Below are 16379 nucleotides of genomic sequence, written 5' to 3'. Positions count from 1 at the left end.
GGCCTATATAGACCTCCAGGGCCCTATGCTGACTTCCTAAAAGAGTTTGCTGACTTTCTCTCAGATCTATTGGTCAATGTCGATAAAGCAATAATTGTTGGAGACTTTAACATACACGTAGACAGTGTTGTGCAAGTTACTTCCAAACTGTAATACATTATACATTACTTGTTACTGTTATTTAAAAGTAATTCATTACCTTACAATATTACTGTCTCAGAATTGTAATCCGTTACATTACTCCTGTATTACTTTTGAGTTACTTTCACCAAAATAACTATACAGAAGTAGAACTTAACATTCTAAAATGACTAGGGCTGTAACGATATGCGATATGAAACCGAAATCGGGGCACTCAGATCCACAAACCTGCAGACATGACATTTGCAGTCAAAACTTGAAATATAAATTCTCATAAAATACATTAATACCAAAATATTGAAACGTATGTTTATCCATAGGCTCCTCCTTGAAAGGAGTCCAGACATTAGAAAAATATCAGTCTACACATGCGTTTTATATTTAATATTAGGGAAATAGACAGTCATGCGTGACAAAAACAATCTTTAACCTTTAGGAGGCAACGATTTTTTTTGTTGTAATTCTGTGAATTACACTGCGAAAATCGGATGAAGAAGGGTTGCCTCTCCACAGAACATAAAATATTCATTTATTTTTTATTTTTCGTGTTTGCATTTATGAGGAAAAATCAATGTTACAGACGTGACAGTTCTCCGTTACGGACGTTAAAAGACTGCTTTAAAACTTTCACAGAGGCCTTACACAGAAGACACAAAGCCTTTCTTTATAGTGAATTTCGTTTTGTATTAATTCTATAATAATTTTAATCAATGTTTCATCAACCAATTGCCTGGATTTAAAAAATAAGAAGTAGGCTAAATATAGCAGACAATTATAGATAATCACGACACGGAGGCGCCAGGGCGTGAACTAGAGCGCTTCTCATAAATGAACCGAAACTCAGCGTAGCCTATAAGCTTATTCACGGACCTGAAAAATATATATATATTGAAATGTCTACTTGTAAACAGAACAATTCAAAACGAAAGAAAACAGACTGCTCTCTGCTTATGAAATGAAATGTGCATTTCTCTCGGGTGCATTCACTAGCCTACTGCGAAGATCGCGAGTCAGCATCGTCAACTTCATCTTGACTTTATTAATAAACAATTAAAATGTCTCCTTCTCCTATATTTGACATATTCATAATCATTGCTTTTGCCGGTTCTTTGTGACAGCTTTTAGGTGCTTTATCGGCAGCGCCGCCGCCCTTACATGAACGCGTCACCACGGCATCAAAAACATGATTGCGTGATGAAAACATGAAAAATACCACATAAACATAGCCTAACTGTTTAGAAAGAAAACACAGAACGAATAGCCTAATGCTCATACGTCCATCTCGCGAATGTACAGTCTTCTTCATGCCATCTTCACCATTAGCCGCTTTTCCACTGGCCAGCGTGAGCACAGAGGCCGAAATCATACCTCACTGCACTCCTGTAAAAAATAAATCGCTATACAAATAAATCAGACGCTGCCATTTAGTCTTTATTTACAGACTTGGACCTCACACGCGGCTATTGACTGACCACAAACAGGTAATTTAGCCTACTTGCATTTTTCATTCATTAATGTCTCGCGGTCTTGCTGTTTTTTTTTTTTTTTTTTTTTTTTTTTTTTTTTTAACAATCAAAACTAAAAGTCTGTTGTAACGCAAGCCTTACTGAACATGTACCGAGTAAAATATTACTGAAAATTGATTAGTAATGCCTTACACTACTGCGTTACAGCAAAAAGTAATATGTTACTGTAATGCATTACTTTTGTAACGCGTTACTCCCAACACTGCACGTAGATAATACAAATGATGCGTTAGGGGCTGCGTTTACAGATTTATTAAACTCCTTTGGGGTCACGCAAAACGTCAGTGGTCCCACTCATCGTCTAAATCATACACTAGATTTAATTATATCATATGGAACCAATCCAACTGATATAAATATTATACAGCAAAGTGACGATCTCACTGATCATTACATGGTATCTTGCGTAATACGTACTGCTGAAATTTGTCATGTTGCGCCACGTTATCGACCAGGCAGAACAATCGTTCCAACCACTATAGATAGATTCTCAAATAGCTTACCTGATCTATCTCAGCTGCGCAGTGCACCCAAACAAACAGATGAACTAGAGGAAATGACTAGCAGTTTGAGCACCATGTTCTCTAGTACACTAGATATTGTTGCACCAATTAGATTAAAAAAGGTTAGAGAGAAAACTAAAGCACCATGGTACAACAGTGCTACGCATGCAATCAAGAGAGAAACTCGTAACTTAGAGCGTAAATGGAAACAAACTAATTTAGAGGTCTTTAGAATCGCGTGGAAAGACAGTATGTCACGTTATAAAAAGGCTCTAAAAGCAGTCAGGGCTGAGCATCTCCGCAAACTAATAGAAAATAACCAAAATAATCCAAGGTTTTTATTCAACACCGTGGCTAGACTAACAAATAAACAAACATCACCAGAGCAAAATATTCCGTTACAATATAGTAGTAATGATTTTATGAATTACTTCAATGAGAAAATAGAAAGCATCCGTAACACAATTGTAAATATACAATCCTCTATGATGTCTTATGATTCGGCCTCAATTATGGCCCCTCTATAACAACTACACCGCTTTACAACTATAGGACAGGAAGAGCTAAATAAACTTATCATTGCATCTAAACCAACAACATGTTTATTAGATCCAATACCCACTAAACTACTGAAAGAAGTGTTACCTGTAGTGGAAGAGCCTCTTCTCAATATTATTAACTCGTCTTTATTTTTAGGTCATGTTCCAAGAATATTCAAGCTGGCAGTAATACAACCTCTCATTAAGAAACCGCAATTAGATCCAAATAACTTAGCAAATTACAGACCCATCTCAAATCTTCCATTTATGTCTAAAATACTAGAAAAAGTTGTGTCCGCTCAATTGTGCTCTTTCTTGCAAGAAAATGATATCTATGAAAAATTCCAGTCGGGATTCAGACCGCATCATAGCACAGAAACTGCGCTAGTTAAAATTACAAATGATTTACTTTTAGCTTCTGACCAAGGCTGTATCTCAATACTAGTTCTACTCGATCTTAGCGCTGCGTTCGACACTATAGATCATAAAATACTCTTGGATCGACTACAAAACTACACTGGTGTTCAGGGACAGGCATTAAGCTGGTTTAGATCGTACTTATCAGACCGTTACCATTTTGTCTGTTTAAATGGGGAAAAATCAAAGATAACGTCAGTAGACTATGGAGTGCCGCAAGGATCGGTGTTAGGCCCTCTGCTATTCTCAATATACATGCTGCCACTTGGTAATATTATAAGAAAACATGGAATTAATTTCCACTGTTATGCTGATGACACTCAATTATATATCTCATCACGACCAGATGAAAACACTAACTTATCTAAATTGACAGAGTGTCTAAATGATATAAAATGCTGGATGACGTGTAATTTCCTGCTGTTAAATTCAGATAAAACGGAGGTACTACTTATTGGTCCAAAAAACTACCCACAAAATCCCTTACAATACAGCTTTAATTTAGAAGGATGTCCTGTTACTTTATCCACTACAGTAAAAGACCTGGGTGTTATACTAGACCGCAACTTGACTTTCGAAAATCATATTTCATATATTACAAGAACAGCCTTTTTCCACCTTAGAAACATTGCTAAGCTACGTAACATGCTATCTGTTTCTGATGCAGAAAAGTTAGTTCATGCATTCATGACCTCGAGACTAGATTACTGTAATGCTATATTAGCTGGTTGTCCTGCATCCTCAATAAACAAGCTACAGTTAGTGCAAAATGCAGCTGCTAGAGTTCTTACTAGATCAATATGATCATATAACACCTATTTTATCATCTCTACACTGGTTACCTATTAAGTTACGTATCAATTACAAAGTATTCCTACTGACCTATAAAGCCCTAAATGGTTTAGCTCCTGTGTATTTAACAGACCTTCTATCGCCATACAATCCATCGCGCTCTTTAAGATCACTAAATTCGAGGCTTCTGGTCATTCCTAGGATATCTAAGTCCACTAAAGGAGGGAGGGCGTTCTCGCATTTAGCTCCTAAACTCTGGAATAGCCTTCCTGATATTGTTCGAGACTCAGACTCGCTGTCCCAGTTTAAAACTAGATTAAAGACGCATCTCTTTAACCAAGCATTCACTTAATGCTTAACCTTTAATACTACTGCTGAATCAGTTCGAATGCATTAACATTATGAACATCAGCTATGCTAATTATTTCCCATCTGCCTTTCTGCTGTTATCTCGGGACGCTAGTCCCGAGTTAAATAGCGTTCGTCAGCTCCAGTTTGTATCCAGCCTCTCACGGAGACTTCAGATGCCCCAACGCCTGTGAAGAGACGACTCGACGCCTGTGAAGAGACGACTCAAAGCCGGCGATATGTTATGCCATAAATTAATACATGATTAACAAACTGTATTTTTCTATGTACATTTTCGAAATGCACTTTCTGTAAAGCTGCTTTGAGACAATGTGTATTGTGAAAAGCGCTATACAAATAAATTTGAATTGAATTGAAAAAAAAATCCAATTTAATTTTCAAAAGTTAACCAAAACCAAAAAACTTTTTAACTAAAAAACAAGACTCTGAAGTCAATTCTATGAATGCAACTTGGATAATAATAATAATGATAAAAAGTTAATTAATAATAAAAAATATAATTTTATATTGAAATTAAAAGTTGCATGATTAGGATAAATAATATAATACTCTATATAATATAATTTAATATAGTTATAAAACACATACACACATGCTGCTTGTTAACTGTGGCATATAGTTATTTCATTCACAAAGTTCAGACAAATTATGCTTATGAAACTTCGTACTTTTATATCAATGTGCATGACAGCTCAGATGTTCTAGTTTGAGCTTAGATACGAAAGCATGCAAGTCATTTGCAATGCATACTTTCATCTTCACACACCCAGTAGGACAGTTTTACATTGCCAACTCTAATACTGTCACGGTAGATGTATTCGCTGGTTCCTTCTAGTCTTGTGTTTATGTTGTTGTATGAGTGCACGTGTGCAAGGGGCGTGTCTGTATGTCATTACCTGATCCACTCCAGCTGTTCATCATTACAATCACCAGCTGCAGTTCATCTCACCACGCTTCTTAAACTCACCGCTGTTCTCTCACCTTTGTCAGATCGTTGTTTGATGTTCCCCTGTCTTCTGGTTCGTGTTCCTGCCTGGTGTTTCCTGTTCGTCGTCTTCCGTGTGGATTTGGATCGTCTCACCGTTTGTCTGCACGTCACCGGTATTGACCATCGAAGTCCCTGCGTCACCTATCTCCACCTGGCTCACTGCACCCTGGACTTGTGTGTTTTGTGCTAAATAAATATTGTATTATACTCGCGATTGCTTCCTGTGTTTCTGCCTAACATGACAGAACGATCTGACCATGGTATGGAAGCAGCGAGCGCCTCGTCATCCTCACTCGAAGAGTTCATCCATCACAGCATCCGTAGAATGGACTCGCAAGAGAAGGAGATTGGAGATACGGGCCGTGCAGTTCAAGCCCTGGTGACGCAGGTGTCCGAGCTCACCCAGCAGATCCAGCGCCTACGACCTCCCACTGCGCCACCCACACCGGCCGTTCCTCCCGCATCATCAGGAAGCCCCTCCCAGTCAGAACCCCGGCTACCCACCCCAGAGGCATACTCAGGTGAACCGTCATTTTGTAGAGCCTTTTTGACTCGATGTTCTATGCACTTTGCCCTGCAACCTCATACTTTTCAGACCGAGCAAGCCAAAGTGGCGTTTGTGCTCACGCTATTGACTGGGAGAGCGGCACTCTGGGGAACGGCGGTGTGGGAAAACCAAAATCCATGCTGTGCCTCGTTCCAGACCCTCGCCGCCGAGATGAGACTGGTTTTTGACCGTGCGGTCACTGGAAGAGAGGCGGCCAGAACATTGGTCGAGCTACGGCAGGGAAGAAGATCAGTGTCCGAGTTTTCCATCGAGTTCCGGACCTTGGCGGCAGAGTGTGGATGGAACGAGGAGGCGCAGTGGGACATGTTCCTGCATGGGCTGGCTGACCACGTCCAGAAGGAGATCTACGCCCTGGATCTTCCCACTACCCTCAACGGACTCATTGATCTGGCCCTGCGGGTGGACGCTCGGCTGTCCAGAGTCGAGCGTCGAGCCACGCCCACCCGCACACTTGAGGCAGCCAACGGGCTACGATCCAGCGGCAGGGACGTGGTCAGCCCCGTCTACGATCACGAGCCCATGCAGGTGGGTCGAGCTCGGCTTTCCCGGGAGGAGAGGGAGAGGCGGAGGTCCCAGGGCCTTTGCCTGTACTGCGGAGGAGCCGGACACTACGCCTACAACTGTCCGGTAAAAGGCCCAGCCCGATAGTAAACATGAGGCTACTATCGGGTGGGATCTCCGCCAGGAAGACCTCATCCACGACAAGATCTACCTCCACCCTCCTCTCGGTAAGACTAAGATGGTCAGTCCACCAGCACGATTGTCAAGCACTGTTGGATTCGGGGGCCGAAGGTAATTTCATGGACCATAATTTTGCACGCAGATTTCAGATTCCCATCAAACCCCTCCCACAGCAGATTGCAGTTCATGCACTCAACGGACAAGAACTTCCCACCATCTCATTATCCACTGAAGAAATCACTCTCATCACCTCTGGCAATCACTCGGAAACTATTTCATTTTTTATTCTGGATTCACCCCTGGCACCCGTTGTTCTAGGACACCCATGGCTCATTCAACACAACCCCCGAGTGGACTGGATACATAGATCTGTGCTGGAGTGGAGTCAGGAATGTCATAGGTCTTGTCTCGTCTCTGCTTGTTCGTCTGTACCTGTTTCTGTGTTTCAGGAGGAAGCAGGGGATTTGTCTAACGTGCCCGCGGAGTATCTGGACCTGAAGGAAGTGTTCAGTAAGTCTCGTGCTGCTTCTCTCCCTCCGCATCGTCCCTACGACTGTGCAATAGATTTACTCCCAGGTAAGTCTCCGCCTAAGGGCAAGTTATATTCGCTTTCGATTCCTGAAAGAGAGGCTATGGAGAAATATATTTCTGATTCTCTAGCAACCAAGTTCATTCGCCCTTCCTCTTCTCCAGCGGGGGCGGGGTTTTTTTTTGTGGGGAAAAAGGATGGTTCTCTGCGACCTTGCATTGATTACCGAGGGCTGAATAACATCACGGTAAAGAATACTTATCCTTTGCCGTTGATGTCTTCAGCCTTCGAGAGGTTGCAGGGAGCATCCATCTTCACCAAATTGGACTTACGTAACGCTTATCATTTGGTCCGCATCAGGGAGGGTGATGAGTGGAAGACTGCGTTTAACACCCCTAGGGGGCACTTTGAATATTTGGTCATGCCGTTTGGGCTGTCCAACTCCCCAGCAGTTTTCCAGGCACTGGTCAATGACGTGTTGCGAGATATGATCGATCAATTCATATATGTCTACCTGGATGACATATTGATTTTTTCTGCATCTCTCCAGGAGCATGTGCAGCACGTCCGACGAGTGCTTCAGAGGTTGCTAGAGAATGGGCTTTTTGTCAAGGCGGAGAAATGCGATTTTCATGCACAGTCTGTTCCTTTTTTAGGATACATCGTGTCGTCTGAGGGGATGCGGATGGACCCTGAGAAGATTAAGGCTGTGGTGGATTGGCCAAGTCCAGATTCCCGCAAGGCCCTGCAGAGGTTTCTGGGGTTCGCCAATTTCTACCGGCGATTCATTCGCAACTTCAGCCAGCTGGTCGCGCCTCTGACTGCCTTGACCTCCCCCAGAACTGCGTTCAGGTGGTCCGACACAGCCGAGACTGTGTTCAAGAAACTCAAAGGCCGCTTTGTTTCAGCCCCCATTCTAATTACCCCTGATTCATCACGTCAGTTCGTGGTGGAGGTCGACGCATCAGAGGTGGGAGTAGGGGCGGTGTTATCTCAGCGTTCACCTGTAGACGACAAGATGCATCCTTGCGCGTTTTTGTCCCATCGTTTATCTCCAGCCGAACGTAATTACGACATTGGTAATAGAGAGTTGTTGGCAGTCAAGTTGGCGTTGGAGGAGTGGCGACACTGGTTAGAAGGGTCGGGGGTACCTTTTATCGTCTGGACTGATCATAAGAACCTCGAATATATCAGAACTGCTAAAAGATTGAACTCCAGGCAGGCTCGGTGGGCACTTTTTTTCGGTCGTTTTGATTTTTCTCTCCAATATCGTCCGGGTTCTAAGAACATCAAACCCGACTCACTTTCTCGTATATTTGATTTTTCCGGTCGCCCGTCCACTCCCGAGTGTATTTTACCCGAAACCGTATTTGTTTCAACACTCACATGGGAGGTCGAAGCGAAGGTCAAAGAGGCCTTGGAAGGGGTAACGCCTCCGCCCGGGTGTCCACCGAACCGATTATTTGTGCCGGAGGGCTTACGGTCTGACGTTATCCAGTGGGGTCACAGCTCCAACGTAGCTTGTCATCCAGGAATTAATCGCACTGGATTTCTAGTCAAGCAACGATTCTGGTGGCCACTTATGGCTCGTGACATTCGCGATTTTGTTTTGGCTTGCTCTGTTTGTGCCACGGGTAAGTCTTCCAATCGACCTCCAGATGGGCTACTTCAACCGCTGCCGGTGCCTTCGAGACCTTGGTCCCATATCGCTCTAGATTTTATTACCGCCCTCCCACCCTCCCAGGGTAACACAGTAGTTTTAACTGTGGTGGACCGATTCTCGAAGGCAGCACATTTCATTCCCTTACCCAAATTACCTTCAGCTAAGGAGACAGCGGCTACGGTCGTAGATCATGTCTTTCGGTTACATGGCCTCCCGATAGACGTGGTCTCCGACCGGGGACCCCAGTTCGTGTCCAAATTTTGGCGAGAATTTTGTAGATTACTGGGGGCGACGGTTAGTCTGTCATCTGGGTTTCATCCCCAGAGCAATGGTCAAACAGAGAGAGCCAACCAAGATTTGGAGAGAATGTTGCGATGTTTGGTTTCCAGAAATCCTTCGTCTTGGAGTCAACAACTGTCTATGGTGGAGTACGCACACAACACGTTGCCAGTGTCAGCGACGGGCCTATCTCCGTTTGAGTGTAGTGTAGGTTACCAGCCACCAATTTTTCCCAGTCTGGAATCCGAGGTTGCGGTTCCCTCCGCTCACGCCTTTGTCCAGAGGTGTCACCGCACCTGGACTAGAGCCCGGGAGACTCTACTCCAGGTGGGGGCGCGCACCAAGGCCAAGGCCGATCGCCACCGGTCAAAGCCTCCCGTATACGTCGTTGGTCAAAAAGTGTGGCTCTCAACTAAGAACATTCCTCTTCGCACCGTTTCTAATAAACTTGCTCCCAAATTTATTGGCCCGTTTCCTGTCACCAAGATTATTAGTCCGGTGGCAGTCCGCCTCAAACTACCTCCTGCGTACAGGAGGGTTCATTCCGTGTTCCATGTATCTAAAATCAAGCCCGTTTTTCATTCTCACATTAATCCGCCTGTCCCGGTTCCTCCCCCACCGCGGCTCGTAGATGGGGAGACCACATATTCGGTCAACCGTATTCTGGACTCTAGGCGGAGGGGACGCGGATTTCAGTACTTGGTGGACTGGGAAGGTTACGGTCCGGAGGAGAGAAGTTGGGTTCCTGCTAGGGACATCCTGGATCACTCCCTTATCGATGATTACAATCGGCAGGTAAGGGAGTCTGAGAACGCCAGGAGGCGTTCTTAGGAGGAGGGGTACTGTCACGGTAGATGTATTCGCTGGTTCCTTCTAGTCTTGTGTTTATGTTGTTGTATGAGTGCACGTGTGCAAGGGGCGTGTCTGTATGTCATTACCTGATCCACTCCAGCTGTTCATCATTACAATCACCAGCTGCAGTTCATCTCACCACGCTTCTTAAACTCACCGCTGTTCTCTCACCTTTGTCAGATCGTTGTTTGATGTTCCCCTGTCTTCTGGTTCGTGTTCCTGCCTGGTGTTTCCTGTTCGTCGTCTTCCGTGTGGATTTGGATCGTCTCACCGTTTGTCTGCACGTCACCGGTATTGACCATCGAAGTCCCTGCGTCACCTATCTCCACCTGGCTCACTGCACCCTGGACTTGTGTGTTTTGTGCTAAATAAATATTGTATTATACTCGCGATTGCTTCCTGTGTTTCTGCCTAACATGACAAATACGGCATATTTGCATGTCTGAATTCACAGATGACTAGATTTTTGAACGGCCGGCTGCAGAGGCCGTGTTTGACAGCAGCGAAATTTATCAGGGCAATCAGACTTTTAAATGTGCACGTCACCAATACGATGAATTGTGAGGGAAACACTGATGTGACAAATTGAATTAAAGTAAGCGAGCTTTAAAAATTGAGGGAAAGTATGAAAGAAGTGATTTACGGCTCCATTATTACAGCGCAGGAATGGGATTGGACCCACAGTGACAGCAGTGCATTGTATTTTTTTCTTTCCCTACATATGTTGAGTTCGCTGGACCGAGGATGGATCTTCTCGAGTTACATGCACTGCTAGAAAGACTGCTGTTCCTCCAGCTGTTCTTTCTCAGTACTCGTCTTCTGCTACACATGTTGTTGGATATAAGGGACAATTAGGTGCCTCAAACAAGTCTGAGGATTGTCACAAAATCAGGCTGTTTATCAATCTCCATGCAATGTGTTTTTTCAGCAAGCTGTGTTGAATCTACATTGTGTGAGGGTTGAGGATTTAGGTTTACACAAAAACAAATATCTGTTTATGCTTGCCATTTGAATAACCACACAGGGGATTCCCTCAGAGGGAGCACAGTCAAATACTTTACTTTGGCCTGTGATCAGATGTACATTTCCATAACCACAGACACTCTATGGCCACAGCACATTCTTCAGGGGTCCAACACTTTCTGACCTCTTTTTCAATAACTTTTCATCATTTAAATATATTGCATACGATTAAAAATCAGACTGAGCCAATTCGACATATTCATCGAAAAGTAACTCTACAAATCAGACTGACTTGCTAAAAAGTTTTACTCTATCCAAGAGCAATATTTAGCCAAACAAATGTTTTAGGTCAGAACATGATTCAAATCACTTTTCCAGGCCTGGAAACACTGTATTGTGGGAACCCTGATTCTTGACCCCACCAAGAGAACAAAATCATGTTTGTGTTTTGGTTCAGTATGGCACTCTAAGCGCAGTTAAGGAAGTGTTTTGCCGTGATCGATTTTTACTGAGCGGCTGTGAGATACCAAAGGAAAGCCCTCTAAGCATGGAGGAATTGTTACGAAGAGGGAACGTGAGCGAGGGTGACAGGCAGAGGAGGAGTGCGCAATATTAAAGGCCAGGGCTGTGAAGGCAAAGGTAGTCTTTATTAGGTTAGAGGCGCTCTGTAAACTTGTTACAGGCCGGTGTGTTAGATCTCATTCCCCCGCAGGGGCATGCTGGGATGGGGGCCTTGGAAAAGTGTCTCAGGGAATGTATTTTTTTCCCATAACCAGTTTAGTGCCAGCAACCCTCCAAGTGTTCTCCATCACTTAGCTTCACAACAGTTGGGGAACAAACGCATTAGAGAAAAATTGCCTCTGCAGTACATCTGTTCTGGCTGTCTATCGAGGGCCCATGAAGCTCTGCTACCAGAAATCAAGAATCTGATATCAACTCTAATGCACTGAAAGCTTTCTAGCTCATTTACAAGCGAACACTGTGGAACAGAAGAGTCATGCCCTTTTGAACTGAGGTGTCAAAGATTATAAACACCCAATTAAATAAATAAAGATAAAAAATAAAAAGTAAATTTTATTTCAAAATGTTAAACTAAAGCTGCATGATTATGATAACTTGAATGAATAAACATATAAAATGTTCAACAAATACAAGTCTTTGAAAAACTGATAAAAGTTGAAAATGTATAAAAATGTTGAAAAAGTATTTAAGTTGATTTTGATAAATAAATAAATAAACAAACTGATCAAATTTTGTAGATAATAAATTACTTATCTAAAACTTTGGGCCAGATTTAATAAACGGCAAATTAGCGTGAGAGCGCACTTCCAAAAAAGAGACAAAAGAGACAAATTAAAGAACACAGACGCGGTCGGATCATTTCCATAGTGACCAACGCAATCTACCAAGAGCAGTACAAAATAGCATCTGGTTTAAGACATGCTTTTTTTGCTTTTTGTTAAATAATGGCCGAATAATGTCTACAAACCGAAAGGTTGGTGGTTCGATCCCCGGTTCCACCTGACCAAGTGTCGAGGTGTCCATGAGCAAGACACCTAACCCCAGCTGCTCCCGACGAGCTGGATGGTGCCTTGCATGGCTGACACCGCCGTCGGTGTGTGAATGAGTGCGTGAATGGGTGAATGTGAGGCAATATGTAAAGCGCTTTGGTGGCCATTGGGTCTGTTAAAGCGCTATATAAATGCAGTCCATTTACCTTCGACACTTGACACTTGAATTGCATCTAGATCTATAGATTTATTATTATATAGGATTGCTGAAAGTGTTAACAACCCTTATAGTGGTTACATAAGGCCATGCATGAATAGCCTTCCAAATACCCTTCCAATATGCCATGCATTACATATGCCGACTGTATAAAAAAGTATCCTTACTGAGACAGCTTGCTAAATGCTCATTTTGCCTTTCCTTTAACGTCTCTGTAAAGTATAGCATTTAATTGAACAGTGCCTCGACAGAACGGCGTAATATGCCAAGTATGCGAGGAGCGCTGTGGGTCTTGCTGAATGTGTCAGGGCCACTGTGTTTGTAATTCGCAGATGTCATCCTATTAATTTGTGGGAGAATAATTATAAGACTATAGAGTACCCAGATGTCACCAGTGCCTGTCTATGAATGCACATGTATGTGTGTGTTGAATATATTTTAGTGTCACTCTTTTAACACAATGGAGACGCATGATGCTAGATTAAATGGTGACAGCCCTGTCGCGCAGTCCTATTTCTGCATTAGCAATTCTAATGTCAGATATGTGGTTGAATTGTATAGATATTAAAGCAGCATCAAGTCATAAAACATCCTGATAGAGTGTTGTTTTAAATGCTGTTTTTAATAAGGGAAGGGATTTGAGCTCTTGTAGCACCATCCGTGGCTATGCCACTCTCTCTTCTATTCTGTTGGTTCAACTGTCGTGAATTTCTCGTGGAATGACTGCCAAGTTGCTCATGGGAGAAACGTGTGAAAAGCCTGTCGCAATTACTGGCGCATTTGCACTTCGTGCTGGGGCAAGTTTTTGGAACACGCACAACCCGGGCGAAGCCAAGTTTCTGTAGCGACCCACCGACAACATGCAATGTTCCCACACATACAGACACATAAACAAAAGAAGTTTGGCTTCTTTAAAGCTTATTCACAGTATCATTTGATAAAATGACTTGAAATTAATCAGAATTAGTTGGGATTCGCTACTGACATAAACTGTATATCTGTTCACTTAAAGATCCTCATTGCAGCAAAAAATCCTTTTTAAAATAGCTCTGAGTCCATTGTTGCACTCTGAAAATGGACGACAGCAATTTCACCACAGGCTAAGTGCAGCAAAAGATATCAGAAGTAAATTCCAAGAGGAAAATGGTCAGATTAGAACGTGTCCTAGAGGAAAGGAAATGTCATTGAGATCAATGTTATTGACCCACCATGACTCAGATGGAGCGGTGAAGTGAGTGAAAGAGCAAGAGGTCGAAGAGACAAAACTAGTCGGTATCTTTTGACTTACCGCGCACAAAAAGGATGTAGTCATCATAGGCTTCACCCACAGAGTTGGACGCCACACATCGGTAAGTGCCGTTGTAGGACTTGTTTAGGTTCTCAATGAAGAGATCTGAGCCGGTGATAACTGCGTGAGATGGCACGTCATCCTCGACCCTCACCCAATTCACCTGTTGAGGCCTGGATGGAGAGAGTGAGCAGAAAGGACGTTGACCTAGTGTTGTGTAGCCAGACCATCAAGCCTGGTTCACATCACAACATTTTCTGGTCAATGGACCGGTCACTTAGTCAAAGAGGTTGTCTGACCAACAAGTAATGTTTTATGGGACATTTTATGGCAGGTAACAATACAGATCAAAAACAGAAGTTGAGTCTATTTCAAAGATTCAATGCCATGAACCAGTGTAGCCATGATTGCAATGTCCATGGAAAATTTGGAAATGAGAGGGACATTGTGTAATTTGTAATGCGTAGATGAGTAAATGTGTAATTTCCAGAAAATTTGTTTTAAAAAAAAATCATGAAGACGTTTTAATGTTTTTTTCTTTTTTCTAAAATAGCATGGAAATGTATTGTACAGAAGATGCGGGGAACCCTGCTAGTAATTCCTTGGAAACAACAATTGTAGCAGCCTGGGAACTTGTATAGATTTTATTTTATTTTAAATATCTGTGCACTGTGACTGCGCAATTTGATATCATGTTAATATATTAAATGTGTGTTGTTTGAGGCTGAAACAGCTATGAGGCCCAACCCTCAGAAAAAATGATTGTGTTGTGGTCAGTAACACAGATTGTGGGATTCGACCAATGTCGCAGCCTACGGCATTGGCAAATGAACAACATTTTGGCAAAGTAACAAAAAGCGAAAGGCTGTGATTTTCTCTTGTCTGCCTCAATTAACTGCCACTGCGAGCTATCTCCTTTTGTTCTATAAACACCTGAGCCGAGCACACAACAGCCTATTCTACTTTCACAGTGATGAGCAGAATGAGCTAAACCTACTGTGGAGAAATAAAAGAGGCTCTAAACTCTGCTCTCACAAGTTTCAATGGCACTGCTGCAGTGTAGTTATTTCCCAAGAGCATCTGAGGAGGCTTTCCCTTGTTGTTCTGGTTTTTGTGTCTGTGTTTAAACGTACCATACTCTGTTTAAAAGGGGAGAGAGGAAAAAAATACAAAAAAACAAAACAAAACCTTCACAGCTTCGAAACAAAGGATTGGTTCACGTTCAATAGCAGTTGATCCTCGGCCACTGAGGACGGCAAAACAACATTTGATGGTGAGCAGCGAGGGGGGAATCTCAAAGAGTCTAAATCTAAGGTTAAATATACATGCGTAGCATAAAGATGCAGACGTTCCTGATATGGAAAGGGAGAAATGACCTAGAAAAAGTGCCTTATTGGGAGCAAGGCATGGGGAAAAACACACAGTGGAGGGGCTGCAGAGAACCTGGCGTGAGGCGGAGAATACAAATGGGATAGCAAGCCAAGCCCTGCACTGTCTGACAGTAATGACTGCAGCCCCTCTCCAAGCTTTAATGAAAATGACTTTCAATTTTCTGCTCACTGTATTGATTGTATTTTCATCTTTATTAAATGAATTTGGGTGGTGCCTTGTCTGCCCGCAGCATTTCAGTTTGGGTATGTTATGGGGCTTGTTGAATGTAAAAACACTGTGCTCTCATTGAACTAACATTGATAACTTACTTTAGGCTCATGTGCAGTGGCCCCCAGAAATATTTGGATACTTTTGTACAAATAAAATGTGTTATTATTTCTAAGCTTTTCTAAGAACTTCTTAATTTTCAACCATATCTCTATTGTTCTATTTTTTTTTTTTGTTATGAAATATTTTCCTTGAAAAGTGTTTGTTACATTTATTTACAACAAATGCCACTTGGTTTGATATTCTGATATATGTAATGACATTCATAGAGTTTTAATTTGGCTTAAGTGCCCACATTTTTTGGCCACTGTATATATTTTGGTTTGCAGTAAGGGCATATGCAAAATTATTATCATAACTCAAATAAATGATTAATAGTAAAAATATGGCAATCAAAATCAATCGAATTTGCAGCTTGTTCAATTTAAATGATTACAATTAATAATTGCAACAATTATTGCAAACTTTCAAATTCCAGCATTTTTCCAATTCCATCACTTTTATTATTTGTTGTGTCGAGACTAAATAATTTATTTATTTTGTCTTAATCGGTTGTAGAGAAATCCAAATAAAAATACATTGGAAACACAAATTTTTTTTTTATCTAATATTACCTATCCATGTAGATTACCAAGTATTCAACTAAATGAAAATATCATTATTAATTTAATTTTACATGGCAGATAAAGTAATTAATAGTCAATATTTGGTTAAAATTCCAAAAATGTTGTGGCGCATATGCACATGATCAAATTTTCATTGTGTAGAAAAACAAAATTAAAGTTGCTACAAACAAGGCTATTTTTTTATTTTCCTTAAATAGCTCAAATGAAAGTACAAAATATCTTGGAATGCAGCTTGTTTAATCAGATCAGGACCAGAATTGTTGTATAA

At 42.0% G+C, this 16379-nt stretch overlaps 1 protein-coding gene across 9 annotated transcripts in view; it reads right to left on the bottom strand.

Annotated features, from left to right (window-relative positions):
* Positions 1-16379, bottom strand: part of cadm1a (cell adhesion molecule 1a) — a 304169-nt gene that overhangs the window by 36651 nt on the left and 251139 nt on the right. For all 9 annotated transcript variants that reach the window (XM_077233180.1, XM_077233183.1, XM_077233185.1 and 6 more), the window contains one exon: positions 13827-13999. In XM_077233180.1, coding sequence (XP_077089295.1) covers positions 13827-13999 — 173 coding nt within the window. The remainder of the gene's footprint in view (positions 1-13826; positions 14000-16379) is intronic.

This window comes from Siphateles boraxobius, unplaced genomic scaffold, assembly GCF_051911475.1.
Source record: "Siphateles boraxobius isolate OS27281-9 unplaced genomic scaffold, OSU_SipBor_1 18, whole genome shotgun sequence".
Lineage (NCBI taxonomy): Eukaryota > Metazoa > Chordata > Actinopteri > Cypriniformes > Leuciscidae > Siphateles > Siphateles boraxobius.
The sequence above is the reverse complement of the archived record's forward strand: the minus strand, read 5'-3'. Positions and strand labels throughout refer to the sequence as shown.